Consider the following 20,194-nt stretch of genomic DNA (forward strand, 5'->3'; position numbering starts at 1 on the left):
ATTAAGTCAGCAATGCAGCTACTTCCCCTCAGACAGGTAAAGATGCCTCCAAAATATGCATTCCATTCATTTTAGATAATGTAGATAGCATTTACAACCTACTGTATATATTTACAGTCCTGTTTTTTTTCAGAATAAACACGTGACGTATGAGAGGCTACATTCAGAGCACAATTCCTGCATTTAGAACCCTGGAATCCTTGGTGTTGGTAACACTGCCACCTGCTGGTCATTCTGGTGTACTTAACCAAGCAGAGCACACACAATACATTTTAACATGTTTTATTGAAAAGATACATTACAAAATTACACAGAGATTGAAACCATTTCTAACGGCAGAATAAAATGTTCTAAATGACTGTGCTTCGAAGGCATTCTATTGTGCTCTGTTGCCTTATGTGCTGCTGTAACATCTCTCACCGCTGCTAGCTTGCTGGATCCAGAATTACACCTTGTTTCCATCAGATGAAATAAAGGGCTATCATTCAGCTAGTAATGTTTATACTCTGTACATTATTGCATTAGGAAGCCACAAGCATGAGGCAGCACTAATATAAACAGAATGAGGAATAAAACACCCAAAGGAGGCACTGGAAGATCCATAAAATAGGGAAATCTGGTGATATAGATAATGCAAATATAACCTTATTTGTACTTTTATTATTTGCTAAATTAAAAAAGGTATTGGAAGCCATGTTTATTTTTCTAGAACAGTTGTCTATATGTTGTTTATATGTTCTAAAAAATCATAATGGGAAGGGGTTGGTGTCACTTTGTTAATCCATATTTGGTTGAATAGCTACAATATATTGTATACTGTATATAAGGAGGATAATGGAATAACATTTAGGTACAATGAAACCCTGGTTCAGAGTGACAATAAGTTAGGGTGCTGATTGGGTGTCCAGCTTTTAGCTGGATTTTCTAGACATGTCTCTAAATTTTTCAGTGATCTGGTAAGCCAACTTTAATTAGTTCTCTAAATTTATGCTTGGTATATTGAACCAAAGAATAGTAAAAAAAAAATAGTGAGAGACCATCATTTATACTTTTATCCACTGATAACCCTTCCTGCTGATTCTTTACAATACAAGATTTTGAGTCACTTTCTCAGTGTAGCACTTGTAAAAATCCCCACCAACATGCTAAAAGTAAGAAAATGAAAGTAAGAATCTAAACATGGGCAGTTGTGCAATGTAGCACAGTAAATCAAACCCCGATTGTTAGATACCAACAAGAAAACTGACATAGGGCTAGTAGTAGAGTCCTTTAAATCTAAAATTAAAGGACATCTATAGCTCAGCACTTTATTCTTTTTTTTTATTTTAGACAAGAAGTTTAACTTCTCAACAGCAGCCCAGAGCACACTGAGCATGTGCAGTGCCAATGACACTCACAACATGGCCTAAAAAGGTTCAAGAAGAGGAGCTGGTTGAAGGCCTGGCTCATTACTTTTATATGCTAAACCTCCTGGCTGAGTAAGTACAGTATACAGAATTTAGGATGTTGCCATATTAATTTTTAGGGTTTGATTCCCTGAAAATTTTAAAGAGACAGAGGGCATAAAAGAGAAGTATATATCCTCATGCAGGCAGAATACTGAATTTTCATTGGAATATTGTCTTGCATTTGGGAGTGCAATAAAACAATTCATTTGAATTATATATTCATTAGCCTCATTTAGCCTCTTTATAGATTATACCATGTTTCCTATTAAAAGTATCGATGCACTATAACAGGGCGGAGCCTGCTTACTGAGAATTGTCCAGTGAAATGAGCGATTACAACAGGGAAACACACCTAAACAGTCACAAAGTTTGAATCAGGTCTAGCAACCCATAGCAACAGTTTAGGCACTGGTTACCAGGAATTCTACCAACTGAATGGATGATAAGGATTTCTAGACCTGCTGTGACTTTTATTACATGAAATGCTATATCACCATAGATCACCATTTTGGATCAAGACGGTCAACCAAGCTGCCAGTCCTCCTGTGTGTGTATAAAACAAACAAAACCTTTGCGTCTTCTCATAGAATTCCGACTTTAAACTACTATAACATTATTTAGAAATTAGACTCTTCTCTTCTGTACATTTTGCGTTTGCGTTATAGTAGTATATCTCATAAATTATTTAGAGAGAATGCTATAAAATAAATTAGATAAAAATAAAATATATTATGACAACTTGATATCATATGGCTTTTCTAGTTTGGATCATCTATCAAAAAAAAGAAGAAAAACATTTGCAGTGGGGGGGGGGGATTGCATTAAAGCCGAACCACTTCCCAACCGTAACAAAGAGTATTTACTGCCTAACAGGTAAGCAGAACCTAGAGCCTAGAACTATGCAAAACACAACAGTATATGAGTCTAAAACAATACTACACAATTCCCTGCAAGCCACTTGTTGCCACACATAATAATACTTCATGTAATCCACGGAATTTGGTGGGACCCACAATAAAGAGCTTGTTTTTGTTTCTCTCTGCATGTTCAACACTGGAATATGGGCATTTGGATTCCAAACATTTCAAATCTTTCAAGTCTGCCAGGAAAAATAAATTTTTAAACAGATCACAGACAAGTGAGGAAAATATGTTGTGTAATCTTAAATACTCTCTCTGTGTTCAACATCCACACGTACTGCAGTTATTTCCGTGTCTGTGCTTTGATAAATTATAAATATCATAAAGTGGGCAAGCCTCTGTGCTTCTCCTCATCATAGTTTCCCAGCATATCCGTTTTCAGGAGAGCACACGTGGATTCCGTCGCTTTGTCCTCCACCAGCTTCTCATCCCGTAGTGCAGCCATTGAAGCTAATACGGTGCAAATAGAATGGATGCAGTAGTCGCTCGGATGGAGCCGTGTCCTGATCTTATAAAAGCTGGGGGTAATGCCGACCCCTGGAACAGAGAAGTGGCTGGACGAGGTGGCAGGGAAAGTGTGGAGGATACAGCAGCTGCCAGTGGAGATGAAAGAAAGGTCGGCACTAAAGGCTTGATCATGTCCTTTTGGAATGCAAGTTTTGCCTAAAACAAAGAAGAACAAGATCACATTAAAAATGCCATTTTGTCACTTCAGTACCTTTAGGTACAATGTGCACACCCCAACATCATAACTCAAGTACCACAAGACTCAATATAATGCCACGTTGCTGCTGGGTATGGGAACTGTGGTGAGACCAACCTACATGGTGGTGTGAAGATTATTACCCATTTTCTGTGAACCATTTATGGTTCCTGGTCCCAAAGCCTATGATGTAATACGGGTATGGGATCTGTTATCCGGAAATGCATTATCCAGAAGGTTCCCATAGACTCCATTATAATAAATTAATCCAAATTTAAAAAAATAATACCAAAACAGTACCTTGTACTTGATCCCAACTAAGATATAATTTTTCCTTATTGGAAGCAGAACCAGCCTATTGGGTTTATTAAATGTTTACATGATTTCCTAGTACAGTTAAGGTATGAAGATCGAAATAATGGTAAGATCATTATCCAGATAAATCCAGGTCACGAGCATTCTGGATAACAGGTCCCATACTGTATTGGTACTTTTTATATAGAACAATTACCCAGTTCTGATAAACAGAAGTTTCCATTTTCCTTTTGGTTCTATATCACTAGAGATTTAATTGCTCATGATCCCCAGTATGAAACTCTACGTGAACGCTCACTGACCCACAATGTAATATTAAGTCCACTACTCTGCACTATATAAAAATTGCCTCTTGCAACTAAACCTAATACAGAGGGAAATTCCAAACACTTGTAAATAATAACAATAATTTAATGGTTGCGTATTCCTGAAAGGAGAAGTAAAACCTAAAAACACATTTGGCTAGAAATGGCGTGTTTTATATACTGAACTTACTGCTCCAGCCTTAGGGTAAGGTCACACTGAGCGTTTCGGGGAGATTTAGTCCCCTGGTAACTAATTGCCTTGTCTTTGTGGCGACCAATCTCCCCGAACGCCTTCCCTCACTCTGCACTGGCTAAAATGAAAAATCGCCGGCGCTAATCAAACGCGTTCATTCGTTTTCAGAAGTCGCTTTGGAAAACGAATCACAGAGCATGTGCAGTTAATCAGCAGAGAAGAAGATGGGGAGTTACTGGGGGCATTTTCAGAGGGACTTATCATCATTGTTCATTGTAGCCTTGGAATTGTACAGAACTCAGTAAGATAATGTATAACATTTCTTCCCTATCCCTTTGTTAACCCACTCACGCCTAGACATACGCACTGATTTGCCCCTTTGTAAGGTCCCTTTTTGGGTCCACAGTTTGGAACTGTCCCTTGAAAAACAGGGACCATAGGGAGGTATGGTGCAACCTTAATTTATCTAAGGCCTCTGGACCACAAACAAGCACAGAAATTAAAGGATGCTCATTTTTTTCCCTCTTGCCTAATCAACTGCATTTAAAAGCGATAATAATGAATGATTAGGGTTCATTCATCTCTGCAGAGATTACTAAATCCTAACAATGATTTCATGTTCATAATAAGACACAAATTGGAAAGATTATCTTTGCACCCTGGCAGTGAAATTGCCCGCTGTTCAGTGTATACATTTATTGTCATTGCAAGAGCATTATCACTTTATAAGTAAGTAGCAGCTGTGCTGTTAAAGACCTTTTACTTGATTCTTAAATTGCTCAACTTCTTTCAATATATCTCCCAGTATTACAAGCCTGATTGCATCTTTTTTTCATTTTCTTTTAGTGCAGTGTCTGGTTCAGCAGGTTGCTGATTGGAGCCCTTGACCCCTGTCGAGTGCATAAAGGAGTGGCTTTCTACAGCCAAAGCTATTACACGTTCTTCAATTGAGGCTCCACAATATTGAAAATTCAAAACAGTTTTTAAAATTGCTGACAAAGCCTGGCAGGGGTACATCAAAAACAAATTGCAGATTGATAAGACACGTTAGTCTTTATATATTGGACCTGGGGAACTTCACCAATTGCAACCTCTATTGATCCCTACCAGTGACAAAAGTAAACTATAGAGGTATAGGTGTCTTATGGAAGATGAATAAAGGGAGAAAACCTGGATATTTTAAGGTTCCCATGAGGGTTCTCTCTCTCACCCTTGGCTTCTATTCTATAGAAACTTCAAATGGGCAGATTTTACAGGAATAATACTAATGAACTATACAATTTTGTCAGCAACTCTTTTTTATTTCCTTGCCAGTGGTTCCCAAGCTGTGGGGCTGGCCAAGATGAGGGGATTAGAGCAGTGGTGGGTTGGGTGGGTTTAGCTTTAATGCCAGATTATTTCATCTTCCAGTTGCATGTGAAAGCACAGTTTGATCAATATTTAGGGTAAGATATGGGGTGAAAACGTATTTCCTGTCCTGGTGGCCATACACGGGCAGATAAAGCTGCCGATATCGGTAATTTAAAAGCTGCCGATATCGGTCGTCTGGACCGATTTGACAGCTTATCTGCCCGTGTATGGGGGCTTCCGACGGGTCTGGCCACGATATCGATCGGGAAGGTTGGATTTTTAACCTACCGACGCGTCGGAGCCCCTTGTCGCATCGTAATTCGATCGTTCGGCCATACGGTCGAACGTTCGAATTACCCCCGATATAGCCATGCAGTTAGTGGCATATCGGGAAAAGATCCGCTCGTTTGGCGATGTCGCCAAACGAGCGGATCTTTGAGTCTATGGCCATCTCTAGGCCTTTTTTTGTAACTATGGTTGAACGACTGTCCTGTTTCTATAAACCTAATGAGCTAAGCAAAGGTTGGACTTCCAAAGCAGTGCTTAAACTAAAACAGAAACTTCTACCAATCTCTTATTACACCTCTCTTTTATACTTTTGCCTGGGATGTGGATGCACTCCTCCCCCCTACAAATAAAAAACAGGCACGAGGGACAGAGCACTGCATCAGCAGGTGCATGGCTGTCCTATCCTTGCTGCCTGCTAAGTACAGGGCCTTATTGTGGCCTGTGTCCACATTCACTCTCTCTTTAACTTTCTGAATATTGTAAAAACTAGGGGACAGAAGAGGAGGATGCATACTGTATATGATTCCCGTCCCCTTATGAATACAGCAGTGCCAAATGCCAAATACTGACAGCTATGTAATCATGGGAGCAGTTGCAGATTTCTGTGCCCCAAAATGGAGTGTAGAGGCCTGTCTGTGTTTGAAGAGCTACAATATGAGACCAGGAGCCCACAAACATATTCTTGGAAGCCTTCGTTTCAATTCCTATGTAGAGTCAAACTTGTTAAAGCACAAATGATTATTTATTTGACATCATTAGTTTATTATTGTAGATATAAATGTACTTACTGCTAAAATGCTTGGGCTACGCTGGAGTTTGTTGTATGGGCTATATTTGGGCTTCATGGGTTTTCCTGCTACTCTGTCCTTATGCCGCCTACTAGAGATATGCTAAAATGAGAAAAAACAGAGTGAATTTGTTAACTGGTCAATAAAACTAAAGAACAGAGAAGACAAAAACATGCCAAAATAATTGGTTATAATGATTTTATACCGAAATGTTCCCCGGCACCCTTCTTTGCATTACCTGCTTTAACTGTACTTCTGAGTTGACATGTACATCACAGATTTCACAATGGAAGGTTTTGTTCTGTAATCCTGACCCTTTGCTACCATTCTGAAGCTTTAGTCGAGATCCAGACCTGGGGTAAGACTTGATGGGACCAGCACCATTTCGTGCTTCAAGCATTGTCTTGTGTTTAGAGCCTACGTACAACATAATGCAATGAAACAAGTACAGTCCATATTTAATCATATTCTAGTACAAGAGAGAGCAAATTCAATATGTATTTCCAACAATAGTGTCGCACAAGCATGCATGTGTTTCTGCTACAGATACACGCCAAAATCCAGTTCAGAAGAGAAGTGAACAAGTCATAAATAAATGTGTTTTGTTTGTAGTGCACAACTATAACTAATCTCCTAAATGAGAGATACATAAACACTCAGGTCTCTAATTTAAGCAGTAATTTGCTATTCTGAGCTGTGAATAGGCACATGCATTTTATGAATAAGTTCATGGCAACCAACTCCCAACTGATTCATGGTTCAAAGTTCACAAATAAGTCTGCGAATTGATACATATTTAATAGCAAAGGAATGGAGTGTCTACATTAATGCTGAGACTCGAGTGCTAAGTACTGCTTAAAGGGGAACTAAAGTCTAAAATAGAAAAATGCTAGAAATGCTGTATTTTGTATACTAAACATAAACATGAACTTACTGTACAAGAAGCCTAATTAAACAAATGATTTATGTTTTCAAAGTTGGCCGCAGGGGGCTGTCATCTTGTAACTTTGTTAAACATCTTGGCAAGACCAAGACTATGCACACGCTCAGTGTGGTCTGGGTTAAGCTTAGGGATCGTCATAAATGATAAAAACAGCACAATTCAAATAATATCTGCCACAGAAGCAGATACAGCAAGACTGATTAATAATCAGAATATACAGACTGCACTGGCTCTGCGGATACAAATCTCTACACAGTCGCCGGCTGCTTTACAGGGAAACAAACAAAGCTGCTGCAGGTCAGGGAAGAAAGGTGGGATGGCTCCCCCTGCCGTTTGAAAGTATGATAATTTCCCTTCAGAGCAGTTAGCGACCATCTAACGTTTCCTATCCTCAGCAGTCAGGGCAAGTAAAAGTAGGGGGAATTTCACTGCATACAGTGTACTTTAATTAAAAAAACCATACATATTTTTTCATTAAAGTATAATGGAGATAGATTTATTTTTCATTAAAGAAAGTAAAAATGGGATTGTATTTTTTTGCCTTTACATCCCCTTTACATCCCCCTTTGCCTTTACATTATCCCCTTAACTCTGCTGTTTGGTCTGATATACAGTACGTATAGTCCAATATTTATGCATATTGGTAAAAAGAAATCTTCATTCACACGTCTTATCTTGGTGAAAAAGATGAATTGAATGCACAGCCAACACCTTGGCTGTTAGGCCTGGCTTTTTTTTTTTGAGATACCTTCATATATGGGCATTTGTTAATATGTGGACTGCATCCAAGGCAGTGGCGTAACTAGGCAAAAAAACTTCAGAGGTTCTTGGCACACTGAATTCCCTAACCACCCGTCCATTTCCCACCCAGTGTCTACCCACTCCCCACCCTGCAATCACCTACTCCCCACCCTGCAATCACCTACTGCCCGCGTTGTCTCCCAGATGCCTGCACCCACCCTTTCCCATCTGCAGGTAAGAGAAAAGCTGGAGAGGGGAGTATTTTCTTCTGCTATAAAGGAAGCAGACCCCCTCGGCCCCCCCTGTTCCCCCCTGCAATTAGTAGCCTCTACTCTTACTATAAACTGTTCATATAACCAGTTAAAGTATAGCATTTAGATTAAAAATTTCCCTAAGGACTGACTGTTAGTCTATAAATGCTACAAATCCTTTCAAATATGCCTTAAAAGATCCTTAGTGGCACCCCAGGAGGGAGACAGGTGTGCTGTGGGCTGAATGACAAATGATCCCCCCCAAATATTTTACTGTCTCTGCATACTGTGCATAATCAAATAGAAATAGTGCTCATCCTGTGATTATTGAAGGTGTTACGCGTTAGCAGCAATTAAATCAGGTGAAACCAGCCAGAACAATGTTTATAATAAAAGGTTTCACATTGAGCTGTTGCTAACAGATATTGTCAGTTGTATATGTCCTTGTTACTCTTCCCTGGTTTAAGAACACTATACTATATTATGAAAAAGCAAAGATAACAACAGCCAAAACGAGGTGCGCTAATTATTTTGGTTCATAGAACAATAACACACCTCTAATGTGATTTCTATCTTAAAAGCGTCAACTTTTCAGGTGGCATAACAGAGTAATTATGGAAAAAAAATTGTGCTGTGGGCTGGATAAGATGTGCTCTCATCCTTCGTCTTTTATGTCTCATGCACACAGGAAGAAATGAAAAGGCTCTTTGAATGGGAAAAGCAGTTATTCTGCATCAAAAGATATTCAATTAGGAATGAAAGTGCCAAAATATATGTAAGCACCCCAATATCACCATGTTACTGTCAACTGCCCTTAAACTGTTCATTTGCCTATTACGTGTACACTCTACAACATAAACTTTAATACTGGTATTGTAGTACCTCCAGCCAACAGGGAGGAAAACAAACACCTCGTTCCTACTCCACCTTCTGGACAGTGTTGTGTAAAAGTGGGTATTAATACTCCCCTTACACCTGTTCTAGTATGTATTGACATTGCTCCCATGCAAACTCTAGAGTTGGGGGCTAAATCTAGAGGCTTTCTTTCAGATGGACTTTTGACGTCATTGGCACCATAACCTCTTGCAACTTAAAGGAAAACTATACCCCCAAAATGAACACTTAAGCAACAGATAGTTCATATCATATTAAGTGGCATATTAAAGAATCTTACCAAACTGGAATATATATTTAAGTAAATATTGCCCTTTTACATCTCTTGCCTTGAGCCACCATTTCGTGATGGTCTCTGTGCTGCCTCAGCGATCACCTGACCACAGATACTACAACTCTAACTGTAACAGGAAGAAGTGAGGAAGCAAAAGACACAACTCTGTATGTTAATTGGCTCATGTGACCTAACATGTATGGTTTGTTTGTGAATACAGTGAATCCTACGATCCCAGGGGGCGGCCCTTATTTTTTAAATGGCACATACTACTAGAAAAGTATATTATTATGAAAATGGTTTATTTACATGAAGCAGGGTTTTACATATGAGCTGTTTTATGCAATATCTTTTTATAGAGACCTACATTGTTTGGGGGTATAGTTTTCCTTTAAAGTTCAAATATACAAGGTAGGTATAGCTATAGAGGTAGGTATAGACTTCTCCACTAGACTGTTACATTGGGTGAAATTATTGGGGGATGCCAATAATTAGTTTAGCTGATGACTGCTTACTTAAGTAAACCCATCAACCAGCCTTAGCTGTATTTATAAAGTTGCTAGGTAGTAGGTGTATAAAGTGCTCATTTCTACTTGGTACCAAACAGGTTGTAGGGGAAGGTGTTGAGGAACAGATCTGATAGCAGTAAGGATGGTATGCAATTTCTACTTTGTATAAGGCAAGTCTAGCAGGAATTCCAAGCAGTAAAGTAGGTGGTTACCTGTGTTGTGCGCATCTAACTGGGACAAGGAATTGACCGCAACTTTGCATAGTGAACAGTACAATAGTTTCTTGGCTTTTTCTTCCTCTGATTCAGAATTAATGTTTGTAGTGCCGTTTGTGCTCTTTACAAGTGTTGCTGGCATCACTGCAGTTAGCGCTACTTCAGACTTGGCAATGAGCGACTTGATTTCTGCAATGCCAAGGCTCACTGCACTACAGACTTTTTCCTCGTCACCTGGAAACAAATCAGTAATTAAAGTTAGTTTTTATGTACCTGTAAAGTGGCTAAGCTCAAACCAAGTTTAACTCCAAAGGTACTGTCATGAAACCTATACAAAATTCTGATTTCAGCATATGTAACTTTCAAATCTAGATATTAGTAATTAAACATATAATTGTGTGTGAGATTTCATTTATCGCCTCATCATCTGAGAATGAGTTTAAAGGGGACATAACACTTCATGCTATCATATGAACAAGTGCTAAAGCATGATGGAAGCTGACAGCAATCAGGTGTAAACTCTTAAAGCAACACTGCACATTAAAGGAAAACGATCATACTTTTGAACGGCAGGGAAGAAATTCAAAGGGTAATTTTATGTTTTGTTTGCATAACCTGGCTATCCTTAGTTAATCTCTATGCCAATGAAGAACCCCCTTCCCCCCCACACCTTCCTTCTCAGCCATACAAAAAGTGGGCCCTTCTGTTTGTTTCCCTGTAGAGCAGCCATCTCTGTGTAATAACATAGCACTGTTTTTATTTATTTCTTCCCTATTTTCTTCTCCATACTTTCTGCTTTCTTTCTTTTTCCCTCTTATCTCTATTTTCTTCATGATGGAGACTATAAATATATCTGCTCCTTGGTTTGGAATCAGCTGTTTTTGGACTCTCTGGCACTTTGCCAGTTCGCCAGTGAGGTGTGTGAAGCCCAAAGCCTTGCTGTGCAGACCACTGTAACATACCCTTTATTGGAAATAAATAATGAAAGACAATTCGTGCTGTTCAATTTTCAAGTTTCTTTGGAGGTCCGCTAGAAGGTGGCCAGCAAGGAACATGCCCATTTTCAAAGATTAGAGAGGTGATAATGACTTCTACTACAGTACATATGTCCGTCTCCTTCTATCATATATAAAGAGTCATTCCCTGGGGCAGCTGCTGCTCCAAGCTTAAAACTTTAGTGTTGGAGTGGGTGAAAGTGGGCCGCACCGCTAGTGCATATAGTGTTATTGTGCTTACAGTGTAGCAGAGACCAATTTTCCTTTTTAAAAACAGAAATGTGGCCCTTAAAGTTACCAGACACAGCAAAAAGCTGCTCACTGCTGCCTGAGTCAAGATTCTCACCCTGCTTCATGGTAGGATTGGCCCTGTGCAATATTAAATTTTCAGGTGCCAATTGTTTTGTTTTTTACCCACATCCAGCATATTTGTGCTTGTGTGGTGGACCAATGCACTAAATTAAATGCAAATGCACTGGCTAACATTTTGAATAAGGACTGCATCACTTCAGACATGTGGAATGAAAACAAAATAAACATATGATTCTTTAAGCACAAGACTTCTGCACCGCTGCTGCGAAAACCCTGGAATTACTACCATAACCATGGTGGCGGTTGCTCCAGGCAGGGCCAGAACTAGGGGTAGGCAGAGTAGGCTCCCGTCTATGGTGCAATCATGGGGTGGGCGTACTTTTAAGGAATTTTTTTTTCTTTTTTTTTTAAACCCTGGTTTGCTTGGCCATTAATAGTTTTTCAATTTTATAAACCGCCTGTTCCAACCCTCTCTTGCCCATGATTCGTACAGAGGCAGAAGCACTCCCCACCTCCCGTTTGGCAGCTGCTGGCACAGGTACATATTTGGGCACAATATGATGGATTTTTGGCTCCTGTTGGCACAAGTACATATTTTGGGGCAATATTGTGGATTTTTTGGCTGCTGCTGGCACAAGTACAGATTGGGGGTAACAATATGATAAATGTTTTGGCTTATGCTGGCACAGGTACAGATTATGGGTACTTCCATTTTAGCACTAGCACACTAGGGTGCACATTTACTTAGCTCGAGTGAAGGATTAGAATAAAAAATAGTTCGAATTTCAAAGTATTTTTTTGGCTACTTCGACCATCGAATTGGCTACTTCAACCTTCGACTACGACTTCGACTTCGAATCAAACGATTCGAACTAAAAATCGTTCGACTATCCGACCATTCGATAGTCAAAGTACTGTCTCTTTAAAAAAAACTTCGACCACCTACTTCGCCACCTATGGATTAAAATCCTTTGAATCGTTCGATCAGAAGGATTTAATCGTTCGAACGATTTTACCTTCGACCGTTCGCTCGTGCTAAATGCGGTAAATCCTTCGACTTCGATATTCAAAGTCGAAGGATTTTACTTCAACCCTGAGTAAATGTAGCAGTTGCTTTCGTAAATGACCCTTTGGTCTCAATGACCACTTCTTATTCTCAGATCCTGTGGCACTGTACAAAGGCCCCTTTATGATTTATTTATTGTATTTTAATCCTGTGATGACAAAAAATTTGTGCCCGTGGGGCCAAGCTTGTGATTGGAAGTCCTGTATCTGCACTCAAGTGTATCATTAACAGAGCCTGTAACTGGCAGAACACACAGCAACATTGCAGCTGCACTGTAAATTTGCCATGTATTTTGTCTGACAGAAGAAATGTGCTTTTGTGTGATGGCTGGGTTGGGGTCTGGTGTGGGTGAAATATTTCTTGACCCACACATCATTATAACCCAAGGCTGTACAATTATTGTAGGCAGAAATTAGCACTCCCCCTTGGAAAGGGAAATTTACTTAACAAACCCGACATTGGACTTTGAATTTATAAACCAATATTATTATATAATGCAGTGCTTCAATAATAACAGAAAAGCAAAGACATATTTATTATGTTCCCTGAGGTTAAATTCGTTTTTGGTTCGAGCGGAGCTGAGAGTGAATAGACCACAGTTTTTCCATTGGTAAAACTCATTTCATAACACAGACCTCGTCAGCAGGTAGAGAGTCACAGTTTTAACAACCCACATCATTAAATGCAGTTAGTAACCGAAAATTAGATGTTAGTAAATATTCATGGGTAGCAAGAAAAGATCTCAGTGGTTCTTTATATAGAACTCAATTGTACATCAAGACCTTTAAAAGTCCAAAGAAACCACTTTTGGAATGAAAAACATTTTATTATTTATCTCATTACATTATATGCCTCTTAAATGGAAAATGCACATTATATATATATTTTCTGTTAGACAGATAATGAAGCATCAGTCAGCAACCCACTGTACGCACTATGCATTCGTTCTTTTGACATTTGGAAGTATACGGCGCATACGAGTAATAGCTGCCATGCTGTTTTTTTTAGGTATTTTCTATAGAAAGGCATTGCGACTGTAGGTGGAGACAGATGGTACAGAGGTGATATAGGCTTATAGTGGAAATAAGAAAAGGATCAAGGGAATTTTCCAAGACCAGATAGGGTCTGGTGCCGCTGGGAGACCCTTTGGAAACCATTAATGACGCCATTTGAACACAACTTGTTGCACAACTTGAGCGACTGACCATAATGAATACGATCTTCAATCTGTATTGGTGTAGCTGACCCAGCTTAGCAGGCACATGCAATCATGCTGCATTATGGGAAAATACCACTGAATTGTGCACTTCACACATTGCATTGTGTTAGTAAATTAGTCCTACAGGGGATATATATTTTCCCTTTAAATGGATGTGGAACATTGTCTTTATACTACAAATAATTGCTTTTGGTTTCCGTTGAGAAAGTAACTTTCTCATTTCACTCATCAGCAGTTGTAAAATTACAAAATTAGGATCAATGATCATCAAGTCGGAAGCCCTACTGTATCCCACAATTTAGGTATGTGATGTTGTGGACGAGCCCTGGCCGCTTACTGATATCATGCCTGTTGATGGCATTTGTGTCTTTATCATTGCGACTGGAGACAGGATGTTTCATTAGTAATCTTTTCAGGCTGACTGCTAACAGCTTGCTCGCCATGGGAAGTGGCACAAGTTAGTCAGCTAAACTGTGCGCTCGCAGTTAAGATATGTCCAAGCACTGAATTGCTCTGTCTGCAAGTGCTGGCAAATGCATGCTAATTCAAATGGACAGACACCTCGGCTTAGGGAGTCAGAGGCTTCATATAATGGCTGTATTGGGGCAGAAATGCTTTAATCTGGTTTTTGTCCTTTCTATGACTATGGTTTAATGATGGCAGGGGTAAATCACAACAGATGACTGTATAAGTGGTATGATACAATATATATAGGACTAACATGATTCAAATATAAGGATTAATAAAATAATCTAAGAGTTTAAGGACCTCAATATTGTTCACATTTTCCACTAGTATTGTGCTTAGAGCATGGGGATAGTTATGCTGTATCCAGTATTACAAGTTATAAGAAAACTGCTGTCCCTGCTATGAAAGGTGCCATTTACACCCCCACTTTGCTTGCTGCCTTTCGTGAATATCACACTAAAACCTTTTAGACTGCTAGGCCACACCTATTCTGACAAAATCACAACCTGTAGGAGGTAATAAGGGCTACTGATAGGCAGGCCCAGATTTGTGGAAAGGCCACCTAGGCTCGGGCCTAGGGCGGCAGGATTTAAGGGGGCAGCATGCTGCCCAACCACACCCACATTGGTTCAAAAACACTGGGGATGCGCTGGTGATACAATCATTTTTTAAATTTCCCATACACCAATCCCCATTGCTCTGGTCCAGATGATGAAAATTTGCACGAATAAAGGGGAGGGGACAGGGGCGACGAACAGCAGTGGGCCTAGGGGCTCCCACTATGTAAATCCGGCCCTGCTGATAGGATGACCATAAGACTGCTTAGGAAAGGCTAATAAAACTGCAAGATGAGACACTATGGGCATATTTATGAAATATATACCTGGAGTACAGGGAATACTGTAACTGGACCCAGGTACTTGGATCTAATGGGGCCCCATAGGTACAAAATTTTAGATCTTTCACCACAGAAGGAAAAGAGAAGATGCCACTTAAGAATTTGGTTGATGGGGTCAATAGAAATTGTGTCCTGCATCAAATTATGCACTGCAATCCATGAAATGTAAGTATATTTGTATTTATATTGAGCTACTTTTGTACACAGAGCTTTGCAAATAAACAATAGTGTTAAAGAGACAAGTGGGGGTCCCTGCTCTGTAGAGCTTACAATCTAAAGAGACTACCTAGCTATACATTCATATATCATTAATGGAAAGCCATCTTTTGGTACTCTTTTTAACTAAAATGTCACCCTCCTCAGCTATAACTAAAACTGTGCAAAACAGCAGAATACAATTAGGAAACACACACTACTAATTCCACAATCATGGTCAGCATATGTTATAGACCTTTGAAAACATAAGAAACCTTAAGGCAGAGAGATAGAAGTATCTCCACAGCCAGACAGAAAACTGGATGTTCTTATGCAAGAGCTTGAACTTTTCTAAATATTAGACAAGCCAACACTTTATGCAGCCTCATTAAACCTAATTATAAAGAGTACAGATGACAAATTATCAAACATTCAAGAAGCTCAACATTTAAGTATCAGTGACTATAAACCAACATTTCATACAAGCTTTCAGAAAGCATGTTTAATGGAGCCTGCTAAATCAGATGGGCACAATTTAGTCTTCTAAAGTAAACTTTATAGAACATATATTCTCATCACTTCTCTACCACAGGCACAGAAATCAGTAAGTCCTTCCAACTATACTTGTAAATAAACAAAACCAACTGTGCTACTTATCAAAGTAAGGGAATTAATAAAGAAATGTCTGGTATTTAGATTGATTAAACCAGAGAAGACAGAGTCCCAATATAATAATTACTGATAATGTCAAGCAAATTGTAAAAGGACCAGAGGATGGCGAAGATTCACTCTGTAAAGGACAGGCTAGAATTATACATCCCCAACACAAAGAAACAGTAATAAGTACACACTGGAAGGTAAAGGTTACTAAAATAATGAGATTAATATCAGACTGTATGAAGACAGAGCTGACATAGTGAATATTTGATTGATTTTGGTTTTCACCATGGAGGAAGGAACTGACAATCTGTTTAAAAAATGATTGAATTCAGAAACCCCGGATATTTGATATCTGACCATGACAAAAAAAGGTACATAGAAAACTGAAAGGTTAGGATAAATAAGACACCTATCAGGACCTATTATAATGGTGTCACCCAGTACTCCACCACTTCAGAGTGTGTATGTGCAGATGTGCATCATCTCATTACAATCACTTTATAATGTTGGCATTGTAACAACTGTACTGTGACTCCACTGTGCCTCAATGGAAATGGTTTTGTTGTCAAAACACCCTTATAATCCCTGGCCTACTGAGTGGATGTATAAATGTGTAGGTGTTTGCTCCTGCTCAGTGTCGGATTGGCCCACCAGGATACCAGGAAAACTCCTGGTGGGCCCAGGGGTCAGTGGGCCTCTTGCTTTTAACCATGGCCTATTGGCCTATTTCATGGTCATTCCTTATTTCTTTATGAGAACAAAGAGGCATAATAATGGAAGAATAAAGTATAGTATATAGAGAAAAGAGACTAGGAGAATATGAGTGAGGAGAGGAGAGGTATAATAGTTTGTAAAGTGTGGCCTCAACCTAAGGTTTTCTGGTGGGCCCCTGGCATCCCAGTCCGACACTGCTCCTGCTGAGTTAATATTATATGGGGATGGATTCCTGGTTTCTAATTTTGGCTTATTCCTGACCTTACCTTCCATTGCCTTCAGCTCTGAACTTCATGTTGATATTTATTTAGTGTCATAATGAATATGCTGCTCTCTCTGCTTGGATATCTACTTCTTCCACCTTATCTACTCCTGTTTCAAGTAAAGCATTCCGGTGCAACCTGGGGCAGGGTTGAACCGGCCCACCAGGGTACCAAGAAAACTCTTGGTGGGTCCTCCTGTTTTAACTATTTAACTATTTCACAATCATTCCCTATTTCTATATGAAAAGAATGAGGAGAAAAAGATGGATAGAATAGAATAATAATATTTACAAAGACTAGAATAATAAAGAAGTTGAGTGAGGACAGGAGGTAAAATAGTTTGGAAAGCAGGTACCTAAGGTTTGGTATGATTTAGGCACATGCTTCAAATAAATTATACTTAATCATCCATATATATTTATTCTGAATTAGTTAATTTGGCCCAGAATGCCAATTTACTGATCATTATTTTTGGCAAATGTATCACTTGTGTTGGTGCAAATGTTTATTTGTGTTTGTTCCCCTAAAAAATTTAATCTGTTCTAATTTTTTGCCCTTTTGGATACTATAATATGAAAAGGAACCTTTTTATTAGTGGAGGCACCAAATCTACAATTTAAGGATAGTGAATACACCCAAAAAATGCAGAATTCTGAACTGAACTAGAACCAAATCTGAGCCCTTTAAAAAAGTTCTAAATTCACATGATAATTTAAAGTGAACCCAAACCTCAGGGGGAGACACTGGATTCTGGTCTAGGCTTGATCTTCTGCTTATAACAGCACCTTTGGCCTTGGACCAAGCCCTCAGCTACTCAGGTGACACCAGGTCTTACATCATGAGAATCTAGCAACTCCCACATGGGGCAAGCAAGGGAGCCAGAAGAGACTGAATAATCACAGTCAGGCAGGCCGTGTCAGTACCAGAAAAACAACCACTGAAATGTGAGACAAATGCTAGGTCAGGAACAGGCTGGGGTCAGAACCAGAAAATCACAAGGAGCAGGATTCAGAATCAGGAACAGGAAATCAGCATCAGGGAACAAGGAAGCTTGACCTACAGTGTAGTGATGTGCGGACTGACCCGATACCCGTGGGACCCGTGGGTCGGGCGGGTTTGCGTCGACTTCGCAGTGCTCCTCGCAGGTTGCGGACGGGGAGAGCAGGAGAAGAGCTCAACCCGCACCCGCCACCCACGAGGAGCACTGCGAAGTCGACCCGAACCCGCCAGACCCGCGGGTAAACCCACCTTCAGTCACCTTCAAATGCCAGCTTCTGACTTCCGGGTTCCGGCTTTATAGTCTTGCGTCTGCTCGCACCGCCCCTTTTGTGACGTCATCGGCAGGGCGGGTCGGCACGGGTCTATAAAAGGACCCCCGGAAGCGGGTGCGGGCTGTATGAGTGCAGAGCAGGGGTTTTTATAGCCACTCTAAACACCTATGGCCAAACTTGACCACAGTTGAATTTACTATGCTTACCTGGAAACTAAAGGTGACCTGAAGCATAAACTAATCATCCACCTGCCTATTTAGAGCAGTGGCAAGTAGGCTGCACAGAAGACAGCATATCACCAATTCAAATCCAGGCAAGATGTGCAAACGTGACAATTAGGGTTCAAATTTAATTCAGCTAGAAACTCAGATCTGGTGATATCTGAAAACCAAAAGGCTAAGATCAAAAACTGAATCTGGGTTTCACGGCATCCCTACTTTTTATATTTGGAAACTTATTTTGTTTTGTATGAATTCCTTATTGAATGTGTATGTATCTATGCATATATTTCTTTATTTATGTACTGTATGTACTGTACTCAGACTATAGGGAAGCCTCTACCTGCCATTGTGTACATCCTGTCCACTTTTGAGTAGAATGTGATTCAGAAAATAAGACATGCAATCTAAAATTGCTTATACCGACGTCTGAGAACCTGCATTTTCAATATTTTCTTTCATGCTGGAAAGTTAATAGGTACCGACAAGAGCTACAGTATTCTTCCTTTAAGAGATCTTGTATAACCTCAATTACTTTTTCTTTAACTTGCAGTTGAAGGATTATAGTTTTTTTCCACCTCCACAACTTGCACAAAAAACTATCTTTAATCTTTCCTCACTTTTATAAAGCAGCTTGTTTGGCCTTGATTAAGCAGAACAGGCAATCAACAAAATAGGATGCATTTATTCCACAGAAAAAAAATGCTTATTTGGAACATAACAGAGCAAAACCGCTCCTATATGCTGTGTCAACCAAAATCTATATAAAACTCAATTCTTCATTTCTATTTTACTATTACAGATTCAAAGGAAATGCAATGTGTTGTAAAATCAGATTACAGCCAGTTACATTATTTAAAAAGCTGAATGTGGCTACCCCTCCAGGTGTGTGGGTTTTGAACCATGCCGCATACATTAAATGGAACTCATATGTGCAGTTTAGTCCTCCAAATTACATTTTACCCATTTATGACCGGCAGTTCTTGTTAAAAACCTATTAGAAACGTCTTTTGGCGCCTGTATTTTCTTTGGGCTCTTTCTATTGAAATGTGGCAAACGTTTCACCTTAGCAAATACTTCAAGAGTAGAATTTAAATAAAAAATGAAACTCCTGTTGAGTTCTCTCTATGCCAGTTCTCATTATTTTGTCTCAAAAGTGATTTGTTTTAACCCGCACGTTGAGGATTGAGGAGCCATGGTACATTCCAATGAACTCAAGTTTATACACATGTTCCTTATGATTCATAAAGCTCTTGTTTGATAGCAAGAATAAATGACACCAGAAAAATATACAAATGAATGAAAGGAGACTTGGGGAACAGCAGTGAAGATATATCCAATGGTCAATGATCATGATGTGTGATAATGCTATTAATAGTAGAGCTTAGCCTCCATGACCCATAACAATATTAAAGATCTATGTATGTAACACTTTATCAGCTACAGCCCCATGAATAGTCAGGCTATCAAATAAGTGTTCAACTTCTAGTAGTATCTAACCTCCTTATGTAATAAAAGGCACAGGGTGTAGTAAGCCATAGCAACCAATAAGATGCTGTCTTTTAAACCAGTAAATAGCACATGATGATTAGTTGCTATAGGTGCTCAGACCTGTAACAAACTTTGCACCATTTATGAAATAACCTCATAAGACAGCAAATAGGTATTCTACCTAAATCTCACTAACTGAACTTCTGGATGTGACCACCTTCGGTGGTTCCTGTAAGCCATTTATAGGGGCAAGCACAAAGTTTGGGAACCACTGGTCTGCATCAGTT

General features: G+C 39.4%; 1 protein-coding gene across 4 annotated transcripts in view; it reads right to left on the reverse strand.

The window, feature by feature from the left end:
• Positions 1-266: 266 nt before the first annotated feature.
• The window catches only part of znf385b.L (zinc finger protein 385B L homeolog), a 289,009-nt gene continuing 269,081 nt past the window's right edge, over positions 267-20,194 (reverse strand). For all 4 annotated transcript variants that reach the window (XM_041575943.1, XM_018236005.2, XM_041575941.1 and 1 more), the window contains 4 exons: positions 10,135-10,371; positions 6,549-6,727; positions 6,311-6,412; positions 267-3,031 (listed from right to left, as the gene is read on the reverse strand). In XM_041575943.1, coding sequence (XP_041431877.1) covers positions 2,819-3,031; positions 6,311-6,412; positions 6,549-6,727; positions 10,135-10,371 — 731 coding nt within the window. In that variant the 3' untranslated portion in view covers positions 267-2,818. The remainder of the gene's footprint in view (positions 3,032-6,310; positions 6,413-6,548; positions 6,728-10,134; positions 10,372-20,194) is intronic.

Source organism: Xenopus laevis, chromosome 9_10L (assembly GCF_017654675.1).
Source record: "Xenopus laevis strain J_2021 chromosome 9_10L, Xenopus_laevis_v10.1, whole genome shotgun sequence".
In the NCBI taxonomy this organism is placed as follows: Eukaryota; Metazoa; Chordata; class Amphibia; order Anura; family Pipidae; genus Xenopus; species Xenopus laevis.